General features: G+C 44.0%; 1 protein-coding gene across 3 annotated transcripts in view; it reads right to left on the reverse strand.

Moving 5' to 3' along the window:
• Positions 1 to 22,486, reverse strand: part of LOC147110558 (Golgi apparatus membrane protein TVP23 homolog A-like) — a 75,863-nt gene extending 53,377 nt beyond the window's left edge. Inside the window, exons 1-3 of one of the 3 annotated variants that reach the window (XM_086000634.1) lie at positions 22,325 to 22,481; positions 22,058 to 22,140; positions 5,976 to 6,120 (exon numbers count right to left, since the gene is read on the reverse strand). In XM_086000634.1, coding sequence (XP_085856760.1) covers positions 5,976 to 6,120; positions 22,058 to 22,140; positions 22,325 to 22,366 — 270 coding nt within the window. In that variant the 5' untranslated portion in view covers positions 22,367 to 22,481. Of the gene's footprint in view, positions 1 to 5,975; positions 6,121 to 22,057; positions 22,141 to 22,324 lie in introns of all 3 variants that reach the window. The other 2 variants (XM_086000633.1, XM_086000632.1) reach the window with 2 other exon arrangements.
• Between the last annotated feature and the right edge of the window lie 3,614 nt (positions 22,487 to 26,100).

A 26,100-nucleotide genomic window follows, 5' to 3' on the forward strand; every position in this document is an offset into this window, starting at 1 on the left:
CTCTGACTCTCTAACAAAATCTATTTGTTTATTTTTTTTTTTAATTATTTGAAGAAATGCTAGAGGACAAATTTATTCAGGTAAAATTAAGGGTGTTTTTAAAAAAGAGCCACTATACACATGTTAAAAAAGTGAAACTGTACAGAAACGTAATTGTTGCAGCTTTATAAACTTCAGAAACTGTACTCAGCTAAGAGAGCGAGACAGTCTTTCTCATCCTAATTTGATTTTTTTTAAGTTACAAATGAGTTGAATTTTGAAAGCAAACAAAGCCTCTTGTTGTCACTGGTGTCTTGCTAACAGTTAGAAACCTAAACATTCTAATTCTGACAAGATAGAGAGAGACATACACACTTCCAAGAACAAAACACCAAATTTAATGTTTGCAGAGATCTTTAAAAAGTTACAGACCAGTGCTGGCAGACCTGGGAAGCCTTCACCCCATCCCAGTGTTGTCAGGCCAATGCCCTCCCCTAACTGCTAACAGACACCAGGTAGTCACCAGTGAGCTACATCTCACATGCTCACTCTTAGCTCTGGAAAACTTCAGGTTCCCCTCCAGTGAAGCCAGGCCAAAGGACTCCCACCAGCCCCACTGCACTGCTGACAAACTCCAGGATACCCCACTCCAGTTCTTCCATAGCCCAGGATCATCCCCAGTGCTACCAACACTCACTCACCCTACCCAGTACTGTTAAATATCACATATCTAATTCCAATTGGTACATCTAGCATATCATCTTGCTGTGTATGCTCAGCTTAAAATTGATGAGGGATAAAAAATTAAATGTATAGGTAATAAAGGGATATAAAGGCCACTTATTTACAGTTTTCACAGAATAATGGACAGTTATGGAGTTCAAAAACAACAACTTGTATTTATATAGTGCCTTTAACATAGTAAAACATCTCAAAGGTGCTTAGGAGCGTTATCAAACAAAATTTGACACTGAGCCACATAAGGAGATATTAGGGCAGGTAATGAAAAGCTTGGTCAAAGAGGTAGGTTTTAAGGAGCGTCTTAAAGGAGGAAAGAGAGGTAGAGAGGCGGAGAGGTTTAGGGAGGGAATTCCAGAGCTTAGGGCCTTGGCGGCTGAAGGCACGGCCACCAATAGTTGAGCAATTAAAATCGAGATGCTCAAGAGGCCAGAATTAGAGGAGTGTAGTAATCTCAAGGGCTGTGGCGCTGGAGGAGATTACAGAGGTAGGGAGGGGCAAGGCCATGGAGGAATTTGAAAACAAGGATGAGAATTTTAAAATCGAGGCATTGCTCAACCAGATGCCAATGTAGGTCAGCAAGCACAGGGGTGATGGGTGAACGGGACTTGGTGCGAGTTAGGACATGGGCAGAGTTCTGGATGACCTCAAGTTTACAGAGAATAGAACGTGGGAGGCCGGCCAGGAGTGCGTTGGAATAGTCAAGTCTAGAAGTAACAAAGGCATGGATGAGGGTTTCAGCAGCGGATGAGCTGAGGTGGGGCGGAGTCGGGCGATGTTCCGGAGGTGGAAATAGGCGGCCTTAGTGATGGCACAGATATGTGGTTCAACTTCAGACAACTGCCCCAAAAAAACTGTACAAATCACAGAACACCATTTCATAAAAATGGAATTTGAGTCACTGTAAATCATTAACCCCTATTGTTTAAAGAAAAGTGCATCCACCAACTCACTGTGAACAACTCCTGCTAGTACATAAAATGAGCCTTATTGTTTTAAATTAAAAATGTGTACAACTTTTGAGCTTTATAAAACAGGAATAATAGAAGTATCTATTTGACTAACCAAAGACAGAGTTCCTGTTTGTTGAAGGGTTCTCATCATCAGGAATGGGAATGAAGATTGGCAGATTGCCCAATGCTGAGTTATAATAGCACTTGATGCTGTGATCACAATTGTGAGCCCAAACTAACAATGCATTTCAATCAAGCATATATAATCCAAGCTTACAAAATAAGGAACTGCTTTTTTCCCTCAATTTCCAATACAGCGTATAATCATTTTTTTGAGATGGTTAAATGTGTTTTTTTTTCTTTGAAATGTCTGAATTTTTTAACAATTTATTATGTTTTAACTTTAAATTTAGAGTGCACAGTGGGGTTGCTGAGGAATTGTCATGGTGAATGGATTTCAGGAAAGTTTCTTTCATTATATGATTACAGTTTTTTTTAGTAATTTTGAGTAATGAAAAATTGCAACTTGAGTGTAACATTTTCCACAGTAGGAGTCATTTTAACCAAACCTGCCCAGTGGGAAACTGACACAAACAGATCGGATGCTTATAAAATGAGCGGTCAATCTGATCATATCAGTTTCCCACTGGGCAGGCTGGGTTCAAATTAACTACAGTGATTTAACATGCGAGGAAGAAAATTGCCACAAAACGCGACAGGCACAAAATAGACAGCTTGGCTCAGTTGGTAACACACTCAACTGAGTCAAAAGGTTGCGCGTTCAAGCCCCACACTAGGAACTGAGCACATAATCCAAGCTGACAATGCAATCCAGTATTGAGGGAGAGCTCCACTGTCGGAGTGTCCTGTATACAAGACATTTTGGTAGATTTTCATCTTCACTGCCTGAGCGATTAACTGGAGGGCTGATCGTAATTAAAATCAGGTGGCTGCTGTAGTGTACAATCTGCCTCGCCCGATTACTGCCCAAGCGGTGAAGACAAACTTTCCTGAAATCCATCCACCATAACAATGTTCCAGTGATTCATGTGGACACTAAAAAGGTCCCAGTGTATAAATTGAAGAGAAGCCGGAGTTCAACTAACCAATACTTTTTCCACAACAGTGCTTTACATTTATATAGTGCATCTAACATAGAAAAAGGCCCAACACACTTTATGGGGGTGAGGGGAAAGATAAATGAAAGGAATAAAGAAACAGACAACAAGCCACGGTGAGAAAGTTAGGAGAAATGATCGAAAGCTTGTATGAAAGGATGGGTTTTTGAGAAGGTTTTTAAACGGTTGAGAGAGCAAGGTGGAGTGTTGTAGGAGACAGTTCCAAAGAGTAGGACCAAGGCAGCTGAAGGAGCTGACACCAATGGTAGGTTGAAGGGAGGAGAGGATTCACAGAAAGCCAGAGTCAGAGGAGAAAGGGATGCAGAAGGGCACATAAGGCTGGAGGAGGGTTCAGAGATAGGATGGGGCAAAGGCATGGAGGATTTAAACACAAGGACAAGAATTTTAAATTCAACATGTTGGGGGCGAGGAACCAACATAGATCAGTGAGGATGGAAATGAGGGGCGAGCCGAACAAGATGCAGGAATCCCAGTTTTAACCAAGGTGGAGTTTATGGAGGATGCACGACGGGGGACCAGAAAGGAGGACATTGAGTCCAGTGGTGACAAAAGTGCGGATAAGGGTTCCAGTGGCAGTGGAGCTGAGGTAAGGCTGGCGGTGGGTGATGTTATGGAGGTGGAAGTAGGCAAACTTGGTGGATAAGATGTAGGGGTTGAACAGGGCACCAAGGTTTTGCACGGACTAGTCCAGCCTATGCAAGTGCCTGGGAATAGGGAAGGAATTCGTGTCAAAGGCAGGAATTTTATGGCAAAGCCTGCAAATGATGGCTTCAGTCTTCCCTATGCTCAGTTGAAGGAAATTTTGACTCACCCACAGCTTGATCTCAAACAGCACAAGAATGGTCACAGCATTAAGGGAATTGGTGGAGAGGTAGAGCTGGGATCAGCAGCATACCTAGGGAAACTGACCCTGTGCCTACAGAAAAGGTCACTCAGGATAGCATGAAAATGAGGAAGGGAAGGTCAAGGACTCCAAATTTGACAGTGCAGGTGCGGGATGAGAAGCCATTGCAGAAGATGCTCTGGCTATGTTCAGACAAATAGGAGTGAAACCACACAAGGGCAGTCCCATGAGGCTGGACAACAGTAGAGTCATGATGAAGGAGGAGGATGATGTGATCAACCCTACTGAATGCTGCAGAGAGATTAAAAAGCAAATGGATGTTATTCATAAATTTGGCAACAGCTGCAACATTATGGGACTGAAGGGACTCAAACAAGGAGTTTTGGGAGAGATGGGCACAGAGCTGGGAATGACAAAGACCTTAGAAAAAAGATTAGAGATCAGGCAGAAGTTGCAGAGGATATTTGAGTGGAGGGGTAGACTTTGAGAAAGAGGTCGGTAACAGCGGTTTTGAAAGGAACAGGGATAGTGCCTGAGCAATAGAAACCATTTGCAATGTTCGCAAGCATGGAGGTCAGGAGGAGTAGCTAATCAGTCAAGAGTTGAGTGGGGAGGATATCAAGAGATTATAAGGTTGGTTACACAGAAGAGGTGAGCTTGGAGAGAGCGGTGGGCGGGGCAAACCGAAGGATCAGGGGCAGGGTGAGGAGAAGACTTGGGGCAGGTCAGGGTAAAGGAGGAGGTGAGGGGGGTGGGGGTGGGGGGGGGGGGGAAGATAGCAGTAGAGGCAGCTACACAAACAAACTAGTTTGTGATAACCAACACCACCAAAGTAGATAATCTGATAATTACCCCCATTATTGTTTGTGGAATCTTGCTGTACACAAAATAGCTGCTGCATTGCCTACATAACACAGCCACTGCACTTCAAAGTATATGAAGCACTTTGATGCATTTAAGGGATGTGACAAGGTGCAATATAAGTTTCTGTTTTCTTCTTATAGGACAGATGCAAGAAATTTTAGTTACATAGATTAATCTGTGTGTCTTGATAGATTCAAAGAAGGAGACAGTGGCAAGGTTTTGTGAATTAGAAACAGTATCCTCCAGTTATCACACATTTATTTGAATCCCCTTGTGTTGCCGACAGGAGATCGTTATGAATGAAAATCCTCTTTTAAAGAACACTGAAGAATGCCTATTTTTCTCCCAATTAATAGGCCTCTAACAAAATTATTGGAACACACAGCTTTGAAATGCGTGTTTTCTGAAAATATAAATTTGTTAGCAGGAAATAAACAGCATTCTTCATTAAAAGAAGAATTTTACACCCAATTTGTCTCCTTACCCCCTAATGAGACAGTAAAATTGTTCTTGGGTGCAATCTGCAATTATCACTGATCGGTGTCATTCACGGCTTGGCCAATAGGTGGTGAATTTGCAATACGGAAAGCTAACGTTTCAGTTTTGCATCCCTCAAAAAATATCATCCCATCAAGGAATGGAATGTCATCTGGTGACCGGCCAAGTGCCAGCAAACCCCTCACCGAAGTTGCAACAAGTAGGCTCAAGCAACAGAATTGAACCTGCAACCATGTTTGTAAGGCCCAGGTTTTCCTCTGTGTTTACACTGTTTTTGGGTTATGGTTTCTGAGTGGATAGGGGCAGGAATCACTCCCTGATGTCTGTCGTCACTTCCGGGACTTTCTGCCAGAAATGACGGCAGACGTTGAATACGCCCACCCATGTTTGCACAGTGGGAAGCAAATTACATGGCAACAATGGGAAAACATCAGCTGATGTATTTTCATGTATGTCACTAATAGCAACACTAAGAAATCGGGGGGGGGGGGGGTGGGGAGCTGGAGAAGTTACAAAATAAAAGGAGCACTTTGTACATTCAATCGCAGAGCCCGAATGTCCATGTTACCTTACAGCAGGAGCCACAGTTATTTTCCTTATCCCTCCACCCCCCCCCAAGAGATAAACTCCCAAAAGACAATGCTGGGAGCTTGTCATGAATACTTTAATGAGCCTGACCCCAAAACATTTCTGACAGAAACCCCACCACACAGGAAAATCTAAGCAAGGTACTCTACTGCCTATGCTAGAGTACCTAACTTTCCATCTTTGTATTTGGCTAGTAATTTAGTTTTTTTTTAAAAACCAGCCCACCATAGACTTCCACAATTGCAGGTCACACCCGACCTATGTTAAAGAAAAAAAGTTTCCTTCTTCAGGAAAGCAAATTAATTAATGCCACACAAAATCGGACACTGCATGTAAACAGCGGCCTACAATCATCAGATCTACATTTCTTACCTTCACTGACCAGAAGTCAAAGGACAAGAGAAGGAGTATCATCACAAAACAGGCAACAAAGCTTCTGCTGAACCAATCACAGAAGAGGTAAGTGATGATGGCACTTACACGAAAAAACAGGTGGAAAAACGTAGCTAGTGGATGCCTGAAAAAAAAATTCAAGACATTACAATATTAATGACAGGGATTCAAAGAATAAACAAATATATTCCAATCATTGGGAATCAAGTGTCAGCTGTGGCTCAGTGGTAGCTCTCGCCCCTGAGTCAGAAGGTTGTGGGTTCAAGTCCCACTCCAGGGACTTGAGCACATAAATCTAGGCTGACACTCCAGTTCAGAGCTGAGGGAGTGCTGCACTGTCAGATGAGACGTTAAACCGAGGCCCCGTCTGCTCTCTCAGGTGGACGCAAAAGATCCCATGGCACTATTTCGAAGAAGAGCAGGGGAGTTATCCCCGGTGTCCTGGTCAATATTTATCCCTTAAATCAACATAACAAAAACAGATTATCTGGTCATTGTCACATTGCTGTTTGTGGGAGCTTGCTGTGCGCAAATTGGCTGCTGCATTTCCCACATTACAACAGTTTCCTACATTACTTCAAAAGTACTTCATTAGCTGTAAAGTGCTTTGGGGTATTCAATGGTCATGAAAGGTGCCATTATAAATAAAAGTCATTCTTTTTATTTATCATCACGATAACTTAGCACAGCTGGAAGGACTATTATTTCAAAATAGCTTATATTGTACCTCTTATAAATGATAGGATATCAAACTGGAAAAGAGTAGCTATGGGAGTTACTGATGCTGCGTTACCTAGAGTAGGATTTTTATTTTCACTGGTGCTTTCCAACCCGAGTATTGTAAACAGGAAATGTTAAAAAAACAACAAACGGGATAATTGCACCAAAACAGAAAATGCTGGTAATACAGGAAACTTTGGTTTATCCGGAGGTTAACTGTCTGGAATGCTCAATCCACCGGCAAAGTTCAGGAGTCGGTTCAGTAAGTTTTTTTTTTCTTTTCGTTGCTTTTTTCCCCACTAGTCAGGCTCTGCAAGGTCTAGCTAAAGCTGTTGCTTAGCTACAGAGACACTTGCAAGCTACGGCCGACTGTTTAGAAGCTGTTGGGTTTGTTGCCAGATACGGAGCTCAAAAAGCTTCCGTATGTTTTAACATTAGCGCTGGTTTGTCTGGCAGTTTTGATGGGACGGCAACAGCTCGGTCCCGTCGGTGCCAGATATCACAAAGTTTCCTGTACACAGCAGGTCAGAAAGCAGCTGGGGAGGGAAAGGACGGGTTATTTACCTTTTTGGTGTGTAACCCTTCATCAGAATTGAAGAATGATGAAAGAGTTACACAACCAAAACTCCAATAACCTGTCTTTTCTCTTTACAATTAGTGACTAACCATCTGCATAGTGTCACCATTTTCTATTTTTATTTCAGATTTCCAGTATTTGCAGCTTTTTTTTAAATCTTGTTGAATGTTAAGTGCTTTGGGATTATTTGGGCTATTTTGTCAAGGAAATGTGGGGGTCAGACTAGGGAATTTAGGTGTTTCATAACTGTTATGAATTTGCTGCAGTATAGCGGAGTTAAAGCAGTTAAATGCTGACAGTGGCATTCATTGTTGTCTTCTGTTGTTAGAGAAAGCGTTTCACCATCAGCACTCTTCAAACAACTTTTGGTCGACTTTCTGTAAACTTTGTTCAATAACTTGTGACGGTATTCATTATAACGAATAGATGGTCACTAATTCAGTGATATTGTACTTCTAGGATAATAATTGCACCCAGCCAGCACACCAGACAATGTTATGTAAACAATAAATGCTGATTACAGTAAGTAAAACAGAAGTAAAGAAACATGATAGTCAGTCAAAATTATTTTGAGCCAGTTAGTTATTAAGAGAACGGATGTTGAGATTTGGTCTTTAAGCGTGTGTTTTATAAATACAACAGCAAGGTCATGGATAATCATGTTGGATCTTCTATTGTTGATGGGACAGTAAGGAGTTTAATGTTTGGTAGGGTACTATTTGACACAATAATATAAAAGTCCTTTGTGTGCTATTGTAATAGTCATTACTCATTTTAAATAGGTTGACTACTACTTTATAATAATGCACTAAGTAACTTTCCAGAAACCGGTTAGAAAATTTAACTCCCAAATAAGTAACCTAATTCCAATCGAAGAGAGGCGAAATTTGTTGGCAGAACTAGCTATAAATATTCCAGTGAACACCAGTTCTCCCTTACATGGGGAAGTAACTAAACGGAAGTGACTCAAATCAAGAAGTATCACAAGATGTCCAAGTTGAATTCTGATTTTACAATTCCCACTTTCATTAAAAATGTGGCTGATAATTTTGTTTAAAACGATGAATGCTTGTGACACAAACTGAACTACCAATATGCCTCACTGTAATAAAATAAATGAAGACACACAAGCAGTTTACTCAAGTTCCATAAACTCAATATGGCATTCTCAGTAGGGAATTCCCAGGTAGTGGAGGGGCTATTCTGACTGTCCTTAAATAGAAATTATATATGGCATACTTTCACGGATGTTTCAACTAGTTAAGACAATGATTAACTAATCCATGCAGACCAAGTTTGTGCTAATTTACCTGATCGCAGTCAGGGTGGCAGTAGGGACATTACCAGACTATGGAGTGGAATATCAGCCAGAGAACCCACTCATAATTGCTAACCAGTGACCTCTGCTAGATGGTGCACATCAGGATAGCACTCAACTATGCTGCTCCACAGGATCAAGTGGCCCACCATTTACACCAGTGTTGTTTGATGGACCTTGCTGTGTGCAAGTTGGCTGCTGGGCTTGACTACATAACAGGAACTACATTTCAAAAAGTACTTCAATGGCTCTGAAGTGTTTTGGGATATCGTGAGGACAAAAAGGGTGTAATTTTGTGCTTCCTTCTTCACTGTGCATACTCATATGAAGAATGGTCACTAGGAAAGAACACCCAGCACCAGTGTTTCCCCCTAATTTTTTTTTTGGGGGGGGGGGTGGCGGTGCAGCCCCTTTAAGGGGCTGCGCGCAACTGAACATTGAAAAAGCCAGTCCCTGCTGTGCGGGACCAGAAGAGAGCTGCTGACCACGCGGCCATGCAGCTTATAGGGAACGTTGCCTAGCACCAGTCAATGCCATCAAGAGGCGGTGGGGGGGATTTGTCTCACCCCCCACCCCCACAAATATCCTATTTGCCATATTATTGCAGGTCATTCTAGATCAGTAGAGGCTATACCACCAATAGTAATTTAGCAGTTGCACACATATTCCACCATTTACTCCTTATTTTCTCTTCGAAAGAGCCGGTGCAGACTTGATGGGCCGAATGTCCTCCTTCTGTGCTGTACTATTCTATGATTCTATCTACTATTTTTTTTCCTAAATGAATGGAAATTCAAATTTCAAAGAAATTCAACACAATTTTGCAACAGAATAGCCATTTAATGCTCTTACAAGAATAGCTGCAACTTTGTCAGGGGAAAACCAGTTAATTTCAACTATTTTCTCTACCCCCCACCCTCTGCTACCATTGTTCCTTTTAAGCTGCGCAGCTGCACGGTGCTCTGCAGCTCCCGCGCAGCCGGCTCACCAGCTTTTAAATAGGAAAAACAGCGCATGCATGGTATTTTGAATGGGCCACGACGCAGCTCCTTAAAGGGAACATTGCCTGCTACCTCTGTCTTTTTTTTCACATCTAAAACAAAAGCAAGGTTATTTCCACAGGTAAAGTTTGGGCTCTGGGGGGACACTTATATCCATTGTTTTCTCTTGTGTCTCCATTCAGTATACTACTGTATTGTGAGGTTTGTAGGTTATGAACATTGCAATTAACCTAGTCAAAGGAAGAAGTTTAACACTGTTGGCCACAATACCACGTTACTAAACACCACCGGGTGAGAGAAAAATTAACACTTTCACTATTTTTCAGCACTGCTGAGAGCTGAATACATATCATGATTACAACTAAGATTCCTGCTCAGATTTTCAAATCGCCCTGGGACTTCAAGGAATATGAAAACAATAAAGTTCTCTTCTTAAGCAAGAATTTAGGGGCTCCCCTGATGGTTCAGCTGGTTAAGTCGGTGATTAGATGATCCACAAAGGAAGATACCATGTTTGATCCCCAGTTTGTGCTGTCAGCTAATCTCAACGAGGCCACCATAATCAGCTTCAGCGCTCCTGGACTAGGGAGGGGAATACTCGTAGGGCGCTGGCTCCTGATGTTATTTCTATCTGCACATAATGACCTGAGTGAAAAAGGAAATTGGCTTTCAAAAACAGTGTGCAGCATTTTGATTCAGTGGATATGTGTTTGAATTTGTGTAGTGTTGAATTAAACAGAGTCAGGGGGCGAGTGATTTGGCCTCAGACATGTTCACAATAAGTTGCTTAGATTGGTCGTAGATAGGTTGTTGTGGAGGGATAAACTGGAAGGACTGAATAGCCTCCCTCATCTGTAATCTTTGTGCAACTGGTAGTTTTGTAGTACTTGCTGCTTTGTAAATGATAACATTGGAAAAAATAAGGATTCGAGTGTTCTGTTTTCTATTCGTTACTCATTCCGAATTGGTTTTTTTGTGACTTTCAATTCATTCACATTTAGTCAATCGGATATTTGATTGGTAACTTAACAGATAGGTGAATTTGAGTCTACCTTTCGTCCTATTAAGACATTACATTTTGAGGTACAATGCCTTCGTGCCCACACTTTTAGGCGAGACATCTTTAAAAGGGGCGACTATGACACTTCACACAGGACTTTTAATTATATAGATAGATACTTGGAATACCTACACAGTACGTTACTGATTTAATTCATGCTATCCCAAGGAGGCAGTGATTAGAGACCAATCATTTCTCTATGGAAAATGGGGAGGAGGAGGAGGGGAAGCTTAAAGCGAGTTATCCCAGGGTTCGACCCGAATACAATAATCGGTAAAAGGGCAGGTGTTGCATCTTTTACTTCCTCCCTTCTCACCGTCCAGGGCCCCAAACACTCCTTCCAGGTGAAACAGCGATTTACTTGTACTTGTTACAATTTAATATACTGTATTCGCTGCTCACAATGCGACCTCCTCTACATTGGGGAGACCAAATGCAGATTGGGTGATCGCTTTACAGAACACCTCTTCTTCTTAGGCAGTCCCTCGGAACCGAGGATGGCTTGCTTCCACATTAAAAATGAGTTCTCAGGTGACTGATGAGTCCAATGTGGGACCTACAGACTCTGTCACAGGAGGGGCAGACGGTGGTTGAAGGGGCGGGTGGGTGGAGTGCTTGGGATAACGAGCGCCCCTTGCGCTTGGCTTCCGCTTGCTCCCGGCGAAGAGACGCAAGGTGTTCGGCGCCTTCCCAGATGCTTCTCCTCCACTTTGTGCAGTCTTGGGCCAGTGATTCTCAGGTGTCGGTGGGGATGTTGCACTTTTTCAAGGAGGCTTTGAGGGTATCCTTGAAGCGTTTCCTCTGCCCAACTGGGGCTCTCTTGCCGTGTCGGAGCTCCAAGTAGAGCACTTGCTTTAAGAGTCTCGTATCGGGCATGTGGACGATGTGGCCCGTCCATCGGAGCTGATCGAGCGTGGTCAAAGCTTCGATGCTGGGGATGTTGGCCTGAGCAAGAACACAGACGTTGGTGCGCCTATCATGCCAATGGATTTGCAGGATCTTGCGGAGGCAGCGTTGGTGGTACCTCTCCAGTGCTTTGAGGTGCCTGCTGTACATGGTCCATGTCTCTGAAGCATACAGCAGGGCGGGTATCATTACTGCTCTGTAGGCCATGAGCTTGGTGCTGGGTTTGAGGTCCTGGTCTTCAAACACTCTCTTCCTCAGGCGACACCTCCGTTCAGTCCGCAAGCGTGACCCCGAGCTTCCGGTTGCCTGTCACTTTAATTCTCCCCTCTACTCCCACTCTGATCTCTCTGTCCTCAGCCTCTTAAACTGTTCCAACAAAGCTCTCCTGGGGAGGTCTCTTCTGCCCATTGGAAGGGAAGAGAACCTCCCTGCGTGCTGTGACTCGCTCCATAATATATAGAGGGAGTCATGGGAGAGCCTGGGTGCAGCCGTGCACCTTTATGCAGTGCTTGTCAGTGTTTGCAGCACCTCAATGCTGCAGAACACTGACAACACAGCTGTCAAAATGAATGTGGACATGGCCCCTTTAAGGAAACCGGCTGATGACGCATCATCAAATGACTTCATCAGACCCGCTTCCTTTTAATTGGCCAGGAACCTCGCAGGGCGGGCTTAACAAGCCCAATCAGGGCAAAATCACTTGGAGGAGATGGGATGAAGACGGGAATGGGGTTTGAAGCCACTGCCTACTCCAGCCGCACCAGACTCGCCACGGTTGGCGAAATCGTGGCCTCACTGTGCAAATTTCTGGTCTCCATATAACAAAAAGCATATAAAAGCACTGGAGAAACTGCAAAAAGGTTTACAAAGGTAATACCAGAACTGAGAGGTTGCAACTAGCAGGAATGATGAACCAGCCTGGGGCACTTTTCTCTAGAAAAGAAATGACTGAGATGACCTGATAGAAGTCTTTAAAATTATGAAGTTGCTCGATAGGGTAGACAAAGAGATGTTTCCACTTGTAGGGGACTCCAAAACTAGTGGCCATCAATATACGATAGTCACTAATAAATCCAATAAGGAATTTAGGAGAAACTTCTTTACTCAGAGTGGTGAGAATGTGGAACTTGCTACCACATGGCATGATTGCGGCAAATAGCATCGATGCATTTAAGAGGAAGCTAGACAAATACATGAGGGAGAATGAAATAGAAGGATATGTTGAAAGGAAAAAGACTTGCATTTATATAGTGCCTTTCACGACCACCAGACGTCCCAAGGCACTTTACAGCCAATGAAGTACTTTTGAAGTGTAGTCACTGTCGTAATGTAGGAAACGCAGCAGCCAATTTGTGCACAGCAAGCTCCCACAAACAGCAATGAGATCATGACCATTTAATCTGTTTATAATATTGACCAGGACACTGGGGATAACTCCCCTGCTCTTCTTCGAAATAGTGCCTTGGATCTTTTACGTCCACCTGAGACAGCCGACGGGGCCTCGGTTTAATGTCTCATCCGAAAGACGGCACCTCTGAAATTGCAGCATTCCCTCACTGGAGTGTCAGCCTAAATTGTTTGTGCTCAAGTCTCTGGAGTGGGACTTAAACCCACAACCTTCTGACGCAGAGGCGAGGGTGCTACCCACTGAGCCACGAATTACACTTAAAGTGTGAGATGATGTAAGATGAGGGGAGCATAAACACCAACACAGAACGACCTGTTTCTGTGCTGTAAAATTCTATGTAAGCAAAAGGGGGAAATTCTGCTGATATACAAGGATTAGCAATGATCACAACCTCACAGATTGCAGAAACACATTCGAAGTATGGATATTCTGGGCATTTTTGAAAAAGTGGGATCATAAACCATTAGCCAACTTGATTAAAGTTACTTCAGCATTTTATATCATGTTACTGGTACTGGGTTCGGTTAGCTTAAATCAGATTGGATCAAACTGCAAACACTGGCCAGATTCTCAACACCAACCAGTTATGTTATTTTTCTTCTTGGAAATGAATATTTAATCCTCGCAATAACATTACAGCATTCCCAGACGTAATAGAGCAAGTAGCATGCCTCTTCCAGGCCTCTGTTAATGGTGAGTTGTGCAGGTTTCAATTATCCTCCATTTTTCCTTCCGCATCCCACTCACTGTAATATGGCATTACGGAAGTTGGCACAGAAAATAAAGTTGCTGGACCAGTTTCAAGGCCAACTTACATAACTAATGTATTACTAAAGACCAAATGCCCCATAGCAGAGCAGCAAAATAAATATGCTGTTAATGATTTCACGGTTGCCTGACAAAATGTGTAACAATTAGACTTCTTAATGGCAATCGGTGCTCATTAACCATTTAATGTTAGGGGTGGAATGAAAGATGAACACTTTCAGAAGGTATGCTTTCACAGCGCTTTAGAAAACCAAAGTGCAGCACCACTGGGTGGAAGTACAAAGGTTTAATCCTCATTCCGCTGAGTCCCTGTTCTCAGCCTTATTGGGGGGATGCCAGCTGCTGGAGATTTGGAGAGAGCGATATCACTGGATTGCCTTGTGCACCCTCTTAGTAGCCAGTTGAAGAGTAATCATGATGGAGGGTTGGAAGCAGGTCATCCACCCACAGGAGTGTGTGGCCCAGAAAGAGCAATGAGAGAAGTGCAGAAAAAGCAGATACATGATATATCCCAAATAGCCTTCATCATATTTATAATATGACAGATACAAGCTCACACCATGCAAGGATCAAAGACTCCAATCAAACTACTCTAATTGTGTTGATAGTCGTTTACAAGACCATTATGAAAAAGATCAAATAAAAAAAGGTAAATCCCAATTTTATTAGAAAACATAGAAACATAGAAGATAGGAGCAGGAGTAGGCCATTCGGCCCCTCGACCCTGCTCCGCCATTCAATGTGATCATGGCTGATCATCCAAATTCAGTAGCCTGTCCCTGCTTTCTCCCCATATCCCTTGATCCCTTTAGCCTTAAGAAATATATCTAACTCCTTCTTGAATATATTTAATGAATTGGCCTCAACTGCCTTCTGTGGTAGAGAATTCCACAGGTTCACCACTCTCTGGGTGAAGAAATTCCTCCTCATCTCTGTCCTAAATGGCTTACCCCTTATCTTTACACTGTGACCCCTGGTTCTGGACTCCCCCACCATCGGGAACATCCTTCCTGCATCTAGTCTATCTAGTCCTGTTAGAATTTTATAAGTTTCAATGAGATCACCTCTCATTCTTCTAAACTCCAGCGAGTATAAGCCCAATCGACCCAATCTCTCCTCATACGTCATTCCTGCCATCCCAGGTATCAGCCTGGTGAATCTTCGCTGCACTCCCTCCATGGCAAGAACATCCTTCCTCAGATAAGGCAATCAAAACTGCACACAATACTCAAGGTGTGGTCTCACCAAGGCCCTGTACAACTGCAGCAAGACATCCTTGTTCCTGTACTCAAACCCTCTTGCTACGAAGGCCAACATACCATTTGCCTTCTTAACCACCTGCTGCACCTGCATGCTTACCTTCAGCGACTGGTGCACAAGGACACCCAGGTCTCGTTGCACTTCCCCTTCTCCCAATCTATTGCCGTTCAGATAATAATCTGCCTTCCTGTTTTTGCCACCAAAGTGGATAACATCGCATTTATCCACATTATACTGCATCTGTCATGCATCTGCCTAATCACCCAACCTGTCCAAATCATACTGGAGTTTCTCGGCATCCTCCTCACAGCACACACGCGCACCCAGCTTTGTGTCGTCTGCAAACTTGGAGATATTACATCTAGTTCCCTCGTCTAGATCATTAATATATATTGTGAATAGCTGGGGTCCTAGGACCGATCCCTGCGGTACCCCACTAGTCACTGCCTGCCACTCGGAAAAAGACCCGTTTATTCCAACTCTTTGCTTCCCGTCTGCCAACCAGTTCTCTATCCAAGTCAGTACCTTGCCCCCAGTCCTATGTGCCTTAACTTTACACGCTAATCTCTTACGCGGGACCTTATCGAAAGTCTTCTGAAAGTCCAAATACACCACATCCACTGGTTCTCCCTTATCTATTCTACCAGTTACATTCTCAAAAAATTCCAGTAGATTCGTCAAGCACGATTTACCTTTTGTAAATCCATGTTGACTTTGTCCGATCCTGTCACTGTTTTCCAAGTGCTCTGCTATTACATCTTTTATAATGGACGCTTGCATTTTCCCCATTACCGATGTCAGGCTTACCGGTCTATAATTCCCCGTTTTCTCTCTACCACCTTTTTTGAACAGTGGGTAACATTAGCTATCCTCCAATCCATGGGAACTGTTCCAGAGTCTATAGAATTTTGGAAGATGACCGCAATGCATCTACTATTTCTAGGGCCACTTCCTTAAGTACCCTAGAATGTAGATTATCAGGCCCTGGGGATTTATCAGCCTTCAATCTCGTCAATTTCCCTAACACCATTTCCCTACAAATACTGATTTCATTCAGTTCCTCCCTCTCATTAGACCCTATGTTCCCTGACATCTCTGGGAGGTTACTTGTGTCCTCCTTTGTGAAGACAGAACCAAAGTATGTATTTAATTGGTCTGCCATTTCTTTGTTCCCCATTATAAATTCCCCTGATTCTGACTGCAAGGGACCTACGCTTGACTTCACCAATCTTTTTCTCTTCACATATCTATAAAAGCTTTGAGTCAGTTTTTATGTTCCCTGCAAACTTACTCTCATACTCTATTTTCCCCCTCTTAATTAATCCCTTTGTCCTCCTTTGCTGAATCCTAAACTGCTCCCAATCCTCAGGTTTACTGCTTTTTCTGGCCAATTTATATGTCCTCTCCTTGGATCTTATGCTATCCCTAATTTCCCTTGTTAACCACGGTTGAGTCACCTTTTTTCTTTTATTTTTATGCCAAACAGGGATGAACAAATTCTGTAGTTCATCCATGTGATCTTTGAATGTTTGCCATTGCCTATCCACCGTCAACCCTTTGAGTAACATTCCCCAATCAATCCTACCCAACTCGCACCTCATACCATCATAGTTTCCTTTATTTAAATTCAGGACCCTAGTCTCTGAGTCAACTACTTCACTCTCCATCTTAATGAAAAATTCTATCATATTATGATCGCTCCGCCCCAAGGGGCCTCGCACAAGATTGCTAATTAATCCTTTCTCATTATATAATACCCAGTCTAAGATAGCCTGATCTCTAGTTGGTTCCTCGACATATTGGTCCAGGAAACCATCCCATATACACTCCAGGAATTCCTCCTCCACAGTATGGTTACTAATTTGGTTGGCCCAATCTATATGTAGATTAAAGTCACCCATGATAACTGCTGTGCCCTTATTGCACGCGTCTCTAATTTCCCGTTTAATGCCATCCCCAACCTCCGCATTACTGTTTGTGGGTCTGTATACCACTCCCACTAACGTTTTCTGCCCCTTGGTATTTCTCAGTTCTACCCATACAGATTCCACATCATCAGAGCCAATATCCTTCCTTACAATTGTGTTAATCCTCTCTTTAACCAGCAATGCTACCCCACCTCCTTTTCCTTTTTGCCTGTCTTTCCTGAATATTGAATACCCCTGGATGTTGAGTTCCCAGCCTTGGTCACCCTGGAGCCATGTTTCCGTAATCCCAATCATATCATATCTGTTTACCTCTATTTGCGCAGCTAATTCATCCACCTTATTACGAATGCTCCTCGGATTAAGACACAAAGACTTCAGACTTGTTTTTTAACACTCTTCAGAATTATTATTTACTGTGGCCATGTTTGATTTAAACCCTTGATTTCTCTGACTGCCACTTTTGCTTTTCTCCTTCCTGTCTTTTGCTGCTATCCTTGTTTCCCTTTCCTCTGTCTCCCTGCTCAGGTTCCCAACCCCCTGCCATTTTAGTTTAAACCCTCCCCCAGAGCAGTAGCAAACACTCCCCCTAGGACATCAGTCCCGGTCCTACCCAGGTGCAAACCATCCAGTTTGTACTGGTCCCACCTCTCCCAGAACTGGTTCCAATGTCCCAGGAATTTGAATCCCTCCCCCCTTGCACCATTCCTCTAGCCACGTATTCATCTGAAATATCCTTCTATTTCTACTCTGACTAGCACGTATTAGTATTGAATAAAATGTGGAAAAATGCTTTACTCAGTTATTCCAAAGTACTAAATTATTCCACGGGAGTCAATTCATTTCTGTCATTATATGACCATGGATTAAAGTAGAAGGTAACTGTTCCATGTCAAGTAATTGTCCCCTTTTATATTCAACAACCTTCATTCCTCTACCTCTTCCATGGTCAATATATCTTTCCTGAGGCTCAGTGTCTAAAGCTTAATGCAGTACTCCAGATGGGGTCTGACCAAGGCTCTGTACAACTGAAGCATCACTTCCTCACTTTGGAATTTCAATTATTTTGAGGTAAATGCCAATGTTCCATTAGCCTTTTTGTCCTTTCAGCCAAGGACAGGGTACAGAAGAGATTTATTAAGATGATACCAGAGATGAGAGGCTTTAGTTACAAGACTTGAGAAACTGGTCCTCTTTTCACTAAAGAGAAGGTCAAGAGGAGATCTGATACAGGCACTCAAATTTATATGGGGTTTTGATAAGGTAAAGAGGGAAAAACTTTTCCAGTGGTCAGTGATTCAGTAAGTACAGTGCATCAATTTAAAATCATCACCAAAAGAACAAAGGGAAAGATTAGAATCATAGAATGGTTACAGCACAGAATAAGGGCATTCGGCCCATCCAGCCCACACTGGTTCTCTGCAAGAGCACTTCAGATAGTCCCATTCTCCCACCCTTTCCCCGTAGCCCTGCAATTTTTATTCCTTCAGGTACTTATCCAATTCCCTTTTGAAAGCCACGATTGAATCTGCCTCCACTAGCCTTTCAAGCAGTGCATTCCAGGCCCTAACCACACGCTGCATAAAAAGTTTTTCCTCATGTCGCCTTTGGTTCTTTTGCCAGGTCAGATTCGGACAGATTTTTTTTTGCACAGAGGGTTTTTAGAACCCAGAATGCCTACCAGAATCAGTGGTGGAAGCAGAATTCATAAAACTTTAAAAAAAGAGAAATGCATAAACATTTGAACAAGAATGAACATTAAAGGCTATGGAGAAAGAGCAGGGCAATGGGACTAAGTGGGTAGCTCTTTCAGAGAGTCAGCACTGGTGCTGAAAGGCCTCTCTCTCTGCTGTAAAATTTTATGATTCTATGTTATCCCAAAAATAGTTCCTGTTTCTAAGGAAGGTCAATGGCTATAACAGAAATAATCTCAAATGCCCACGCTGCAGTGAGTTCTTCAAGGCACTTTTAAAATATGGGAAGCAAGCACATGGTGCTTCCTCCATTGCTGCACTCTTTACGTATAAATGAACCAAGATTCATAGGCCCAATAGCATCGTAGGCCCACATTTTGCTGGATGCACAAATTTGTCATTGGGTTAAAACCTACAGTTTCAGTGAAGTAAATGCAGGAAGCTTGTCCCAATTTTTGGAATCAGATACTTTTACATCAAATTCTAGCATCTCATTTTGGTAGAACAACCTCTGTGCCAATGTTCCCTCTAAGTTGCACGCGAGCATGGCCGTGCAGCAATCTGCAAGGTACCGCGCAGGCTACTCACAAGCTTTTCCATTTGAAATACCACACATGCGCAGAAATTTAAAAGGGACCGCACAATGAAATAAACAGGCCACGCACAACAAAGACAATTTAGAGGGAACATTTCTCTGCTTGCCTCACTCCTGCTTCTATACTGTGTGTCAAGAGCTCATCTCTGCAGGCACAGTGGGCTCTATTGTGGAACACTGAAGTCTTGAGTGCAAATACCTGAACTAGATCCCCATATTCACTTCATTGAAACCAGTCGCCTTAACCCGAGAGCATATACAAAGCTTAAATTTCCATAGGTCTGTGGAACATTCAGATGCTCCTTGACCCTCATGTCATTTTCCATTAGGAATGCAGTCAATGGAGGAAGACATTCCTGTCTACCTGAAGCTCACTCCTATAGTGTAAAAGTGCCCTGGGTCTCCACATTACACAACAGAGACAGGCTCTAGACATGCAATGTAAAAGCAGAACAGTGCTTCACTTGAAAGACTGCTCTACCAAAACATGAGTCTGGAAACTGATTTTTGAAATGCAATAGCAAAGTGTATACAGTCTCTATGTGGAAATTTGGATAAATATTTGAAGCAGGGGAAAATACAGAGACATGGGGAGAGCACAGGTAGTGGAATTCGTTTTGGATTGCTTCAGCAAAGAGGCAACACAGTGAAGATGGGTCAGTGGCCTTCCTCTCTGTTGTAAGCTTCAATGGTTCTGTGGAGCCTCCTATACCAGTCTGAGAATTTGAATGACAGCAAGAATCTTTTTTAAAAAGCAGCTGCTAGAGGAGCAATGATGTCCAGAAAACTAATCAGTATCCATTATTTGTTTTAGATCAAGGATAACTCCGCTCCCTTTCTGAAGCTGAATTGTCATTCTTCTGTATCTGCCAACCAACAAATAGTGTGACTGTCAGGTTGACAGAGGGCTGTTAATTAACAGTTGGTGCTACAGGACTGCCAAGGCACACACAAAACAGAGTGCATCAGAGATAGTGTCTACCATTAGTCAGTCACAATGTACAATATTGTGTTGACAGGATAAGCAAATAAACAAGCTAGAAACAAGCTCTTACTGATTAAGTACCAAATGTAAATTTTACATTTAGTGCTCTTTTGTTTTAAATCCCAAAGTAGCAACCTATGGCTACACTAGTGGGTCTAAAGCTGGAAACACAAACTGATAGAAAGAAGTAGGACAATCAATGTGATGGAAGAAAGATGTTTCTGAACAAGACAAAGGTAATCATTTTGGTTGAAAAATGTAACTGATTTTGAAAGTATGTAGCATCACAATATAAATCAAATTAAATGCAGCTCCACGGTTATATGGGTTTACTGTCCAACTTACTCTTGCTGATCATAAATTTCACTCCTCACATTTTCCCAGTGTTGACTGCTCTGTTCACACTAGGATATGACTTCACGGATAGGGAAAAAATACGATTCAAAACAAGAGCTGTCAAATTGGGTAAACACATCAAAATAAGTCACATTTTAACACTAAAATAAGTAGTACTTCACAGATCTTAGAGTGGGACAAGTGATATTGACCAATTGGGAGGGAACAATAGGAGTTAGAAAACAACACCAAATCCTAGCGTTGACATTAGGGAAATGTGAGCAGTAACAGTTACCAACCCCATAAGTGACACAGACTACAAATCCACAAACTAAGTGCAACCATGTTTATTCTTCAAACTGAGCTATATGAAAATGGATTGGGTTTTAGGCTAATTGGGAGAGTGTGACAATCACTCACTCAGTGAGTTTTGACGGGTCTGGACAGTCAACTCATTGTGCTTCCCCACTTTAAAAAAAAAATTTGATCACAGGATGTGGGTGACACTGGCAAGGGTGCATTTATTAACCACTTCTCATTGCTCGAACAACTGAATGACTTGCCAAGCCACCTCAGAGGGCATTAAGAGTAAACCATATAGTGTGGGACTGGTGTTACATGTAGGACAAACTAGGTAAGAGTGGCAGAATCCCTTTCTCGAAGTACATTAGTAAACCAATTGGGTTTTTACAATAATCTGGCAAACTGACATGATCATTTATTTTGGTGCCAGCCCACAAATTTGCCAGAAATGTTGAATTCAATTCACAACTTGCCATGATGGGATTTGAACTCACAACCACTATAACATCCCAACCTGCGGAACCAACTATAGCGTTTTTCAACATTCTACCGGTCAAGTCTCACCCATTTTTTTTAATTTTTTTTTTAATAACCTTTATTTATGCAGGTCATTCTTAAAAGTAAACATCTTCACAAGTCTAAAAGAGATGTGTAATCATGTGTACTCTTTTCAAATAATATAAATCTCACTCCCTGATTTTGGCACAGATGCAAAATTATGAATGTCAGCTGAAAATATATTATGGAAACTGAATGAGAGGAATTGAACTGAAGCTTCCCCTTTTCCGAGCTGTCCCCGGTACAGAGGCCGGTATTTTCCTGGCCACACCGACTCAGGTGGTCGGTATTTTCCTAACCACATCGGACTCAGGTGGCCAGGAAAATACCAACCACACCTGGCTCAAGTAGCCGGTATTTTCCAGGCCACACGTGGTTCAGGTGGTGGGAATTTTCCTGGCCACACCTGGCTCAGGTGGTGGGAATTTTCCTGGCCACACCTGGCTCAGGTGGTGGGAATTTTCCTGGCCACACCTGGCTCAGGTGGTGGGAATTTTCCTGGCCACACCTGGCTCAGGTGGTGGGAATTTTCCTGGCCACACCTGGCTCAGGTGGTGGGAATTTTCCTGGCCACACCTGGCTCAGGTGGTGGGAATTTTCCTGGCCACACCTGGCTCAAGTGGCCGGGGCCCCTGGGCGCCATTTACCTGATCCTGTTTTTCCTCAGGGCCAGCTCCTCTTCCTCGGTGCCGAAGTCCAGGGACACATCCTCAGTGTCGTCGACCAGCGCCTGCAGATGATGAAGAACTCGGTTTAAGAAATAAATAAAAACAAGGAGAGCCCGAATCAGGCTTTGTGAGTGGAAGGCGAGGCCTCCGTCAGCGGCAGGAAGATCACTGCAAACGGGCTTTGACAGCGAAGGGGAGCCGCCGGCCCGGGCTGCCCGACATGACCCTTCCTCGACCCTTCCTCACCTGCCTCATGATTCCCTCCTGCAGCTGTCGGTCGTTGCTCATCGGCGGCTGGCGCCTCCTGTCAGACCCCGGCTCGGTTGTCAAGGGCTGGTGCCACCGCCAAATGTATCCGGGGCGAGCACAGCAGCAGGGAGCCGGATTCACTGCAACTCTGGGAACGGCATCTAACCATTTACACCCACACCTCACTAACTGCAAACTGACCTATACTCCCGTCTATTACCCGTTAAAGGCAGTTTCAATTGAATTGTAAGAACATAGAACCTTACAGCACAGAAGGAGGCCATTCGGCCCATCGTGCCTGTACCTGAAAGAGCTGTCCCATTAGTCCCACCCAACCCCCTGCTCCTTTCCCCATAGCCCTGCATGTTTTCCCCCTTCAAGTATTTAGCCAATTCCCTTTTGAAAGTTATTATTGAATCTGCTTCCACCGCCCTTCCACGCAGCGCATTCCAGATCATAACTTGCTGTGTAACTTTTTTTCCTCTTGTCACCACTGGCCCTAGAAACATAGAAACATAGAAGATAGGAGTAGGAGTAGGCCATTCGGCCCCTCGAGCCTGCGCCGCTATTCAATGAGATCATGGCTGATCATCCAAACTCAGTACCCTGCCCCTGCCTTCTCCTCATATCCCTTGATCCCTTTAGCCTTAAGAAATATATCTAACTCCTTCTTGAATATATTTAATGAATTGGCCTCAACTGCCTTCTGTGGTAGAGAATTCCACAGATTCACCACTCTCTGGGTGAAGAAATTCCTCCTCATCTCTGTCCTAAATGGCTTACCCCTTATCTTTACACTGTGACCCCTGGTTCTGGACTCCCCTGCCATCGGGAACATCCTTCCTGCATCTAGTCTGTCCTTTTTGCCAGTTACCTTAAATTGGATGTTAATATATTTTCAGTTGGTTAAAAATTATAGGCTGTTTCTAAATGATAAGGAAGAAGGTACTTCTAGTAAGGTTTGCTAATAATACTAAGCCATGTGGTGGGATGACTACTACAAGAGAGGTTGATGGCTTTCAAAGGTGTCTGGAGCAAATAGGCTCCTAAGGATTGGTAGATGGGTCTTAATGTGGATAAACATAAGGTAATGTATATTGAACCAGCAAATGGGAAACTTGTATATTTGATGAAGGTGTGATTAGCAAGGGTGAAAAATTATGGTGTGATTATTGACTTAAAATTTCCGGTCATTATGACGCTGTTCCCTACATGCATCTTATTACAATCTTTCCTGCAACTCCATGTTTGAATCTTTCCACTCAGGTTTCCGCCTCTGCCACAGCACTGAACAAAGCTCTAATCAAAGTTACAAATGATATCCTCTATGACTGTGATCATGGTGCACTATCCATCCTCTTGACCTCTCTGCAGCCTTTGACACAGTTGACCACGCCATCCTCCTCCTTCTCTCCTCCACTGTCCTCACCTGATTCCACTCTTACCTATCCAATTGTAGCCACATCATCTTCGTCCCCACACTGTTATCCCTGGCTTTATCCTTGGCCCTCTCCTATTCCTATCTACATGCTGCCCCTAGGTGACATCATCTGAAGACATGGGAGCAGCAGACGACATTCAGCTGTACCTCTTCACTACCTCTATTGACCCTTCCACCACTTCTGTGTTTTAAGACTAGTTGTCTGACATTCAGTCCTGGATGAGCCATAATAAAACCGAAGCCATCTTATTCGGCCCCTGCCACAAATTCCATGGCCTCGCCACCAATTCTGTCTCTCTCCTTACCCATTCCTTTGGAGGAACACAGAGTTCTCGGAGGGTTGTAGGGCTGGAGGAGGTTACAGAGCTTGGGAGGAGTGAGCCCATGGAGTGATTTGAACATGAGAATGACAAATTTAAAATCAAGGTGTAGCTGGACCGGGGGCCAATGTAGGTCTGTGAGCACAGGGGTGATGGGTGAAAAAGTCGACACAGGTATAAAGTGATGATCCACTACTTTATAGTCACACTAATATTTCCCTAAAATTAACAAAGACAAATTTCACCCCCTATCTGTATTTCTGGAAAGAAAATGGCGAGAGGGCTGGGTAGATCAATCAAACTGGGATGGTGGTCTTGAGCCCAATGGCCGTTTTATGTTCCCCAAAATTCTTATGTTCTTATTGGTATAATATTTTTAACTCGCTATTGTTTCAGTATACTCTATGACATACTACATGAAGCAGAGTGCTGCGAGTTGGGTGAGTCAGGGAGGCTTAACTGGTTGCTGAAAGCAAACTTCTGTTTGTTTCACATTTACTGTTTTTTTAATTTAAAATTTGAACATTTTACAGTGAATGACATTTACAGAACTCAAGTCTCAGCTCTTTGTACAAAGTCACAAGCCCTCATGCCTACAAGGCAGGGTTCCAGTCTCTACAAGTTGGTGATGTGATCTCCAAGCTTCTTGGCCGTCTTCACTTGTTCATCCGGATAATGGGTCTCCAGGAATTCACACAGATGAGGGTCGGCGCTCCCAGTGGAGGGTTTGTGCAGATCCAGCAGACTCTGGTTGACATTCTTCTCCATCTGCAGGGCTCTCTGCATCGCCGAGTGGAGCCTCTCGCTCTCCCGACTGAACAAGTGGACTGTAAAGAAGCTTAAAAAACCCTAGATTAATTTTTTAAACTTATCAAATTAAATTAAAATCACCCTGGCCAGGGTGATGATGCAGTCCAGTCCCCGCGGCGCCCACCAGTCTCGGAAGGCCTCGAGTGTGCCGGCGGACACCGCGTGCTCCATCTCCAGGGCCACCAGGGTGCGAACATAGCCGCGGAAGAAAGGCAGGCAATCGGGCTGAATGACCTCCTCAACCGCCCGCTGCCTGGACCTATTAATGGCCACTTTGGCCAGGCCCAGGAGCAGTCCTACGAGGAGGTCCTCCAACCCGCCCTCTCCCCTCCGCACCGGGTGGCCATAGATCAGGAGCGTGGGACTGAAGTGCAGCCAAAAATCGAGGAGCAGCCCCTTCAAATACTGGAACAGGGGCTGCAACCTACCTCTCACATTCGATATAGATATGGAACACGGACTCCTCTAGGCCGCAAAAATGGCAAGCAGCCTGGGAGTCCGTGAACTTACTTAAAATCTTATTGCATGGGACTGCTCCGTGCAGCACGCTCCAAGCCAAGTCCCCAATAAAAGGAGGACTCCCGCATAGAGAGCCCCCCATTGGGGACCTCCGCCGGACGGCAAGATGGCATGTCCGGTCGGCAGGCGAAGATGACAAAGTGCAGAGTGTGCAGGAGCAGCCGATACAGGAAGCCCCTCCGCACAGAACTAAAAGGCACGGAGAGCATTTCCCCGAGACAGCTCAAGTTGTGAGGCGCCGGCTCCCAAGAGGGGTTTCGGGGCCGCGCGCCGATGAGGAATTTCGTCCGAACGGGGGTCAGTTCGGATGGGATCACCCCACGTGCCTGAGCCTCCTCGATACACCTAGTTGATTGGGGCCCAGTGTCACTTTCAGCATCTCGATAGAATCGGCTGTGCGCCGGACGCTGGCCCAGGAGAGGCGCCGCGCCATCCAGCCCGCTCCCCCGCCATCGAGCAGGTCCCCGACCCTGGTCATCTAGCCAGGCACAGCCCTGCTCACCGCCAGCCACCCGACCCAGCGGTTGTGGAGGTGCAGATACATGAGCAGCGGCTCCCGAAGGAGAGCCACTACTCCTGACGGGGGAGAACTGCACCTGGAGGCGACGCTGTTCCAGACCCATAGCAGTTCCTGGTAAAAGACAGGCAGCTCCCGCAGGTAGGCACACGTACGGCCTATTTCC

Source organism: Somniosus microcephalus, chromosome 11, assembly GCF_052327205.1.
Source record: "Somniosus microcephalus isolate GS21.2 chromosome 11, FLI_Smic_1.0, whole genome shotgun sequence".
NCBI classification, from domain to species: Eukaryota; Metazoa; Chordata; class Chondrichthyes; order Squaliformes; family Somniosidae; genus Somniosus; species Somniosus microcephalus.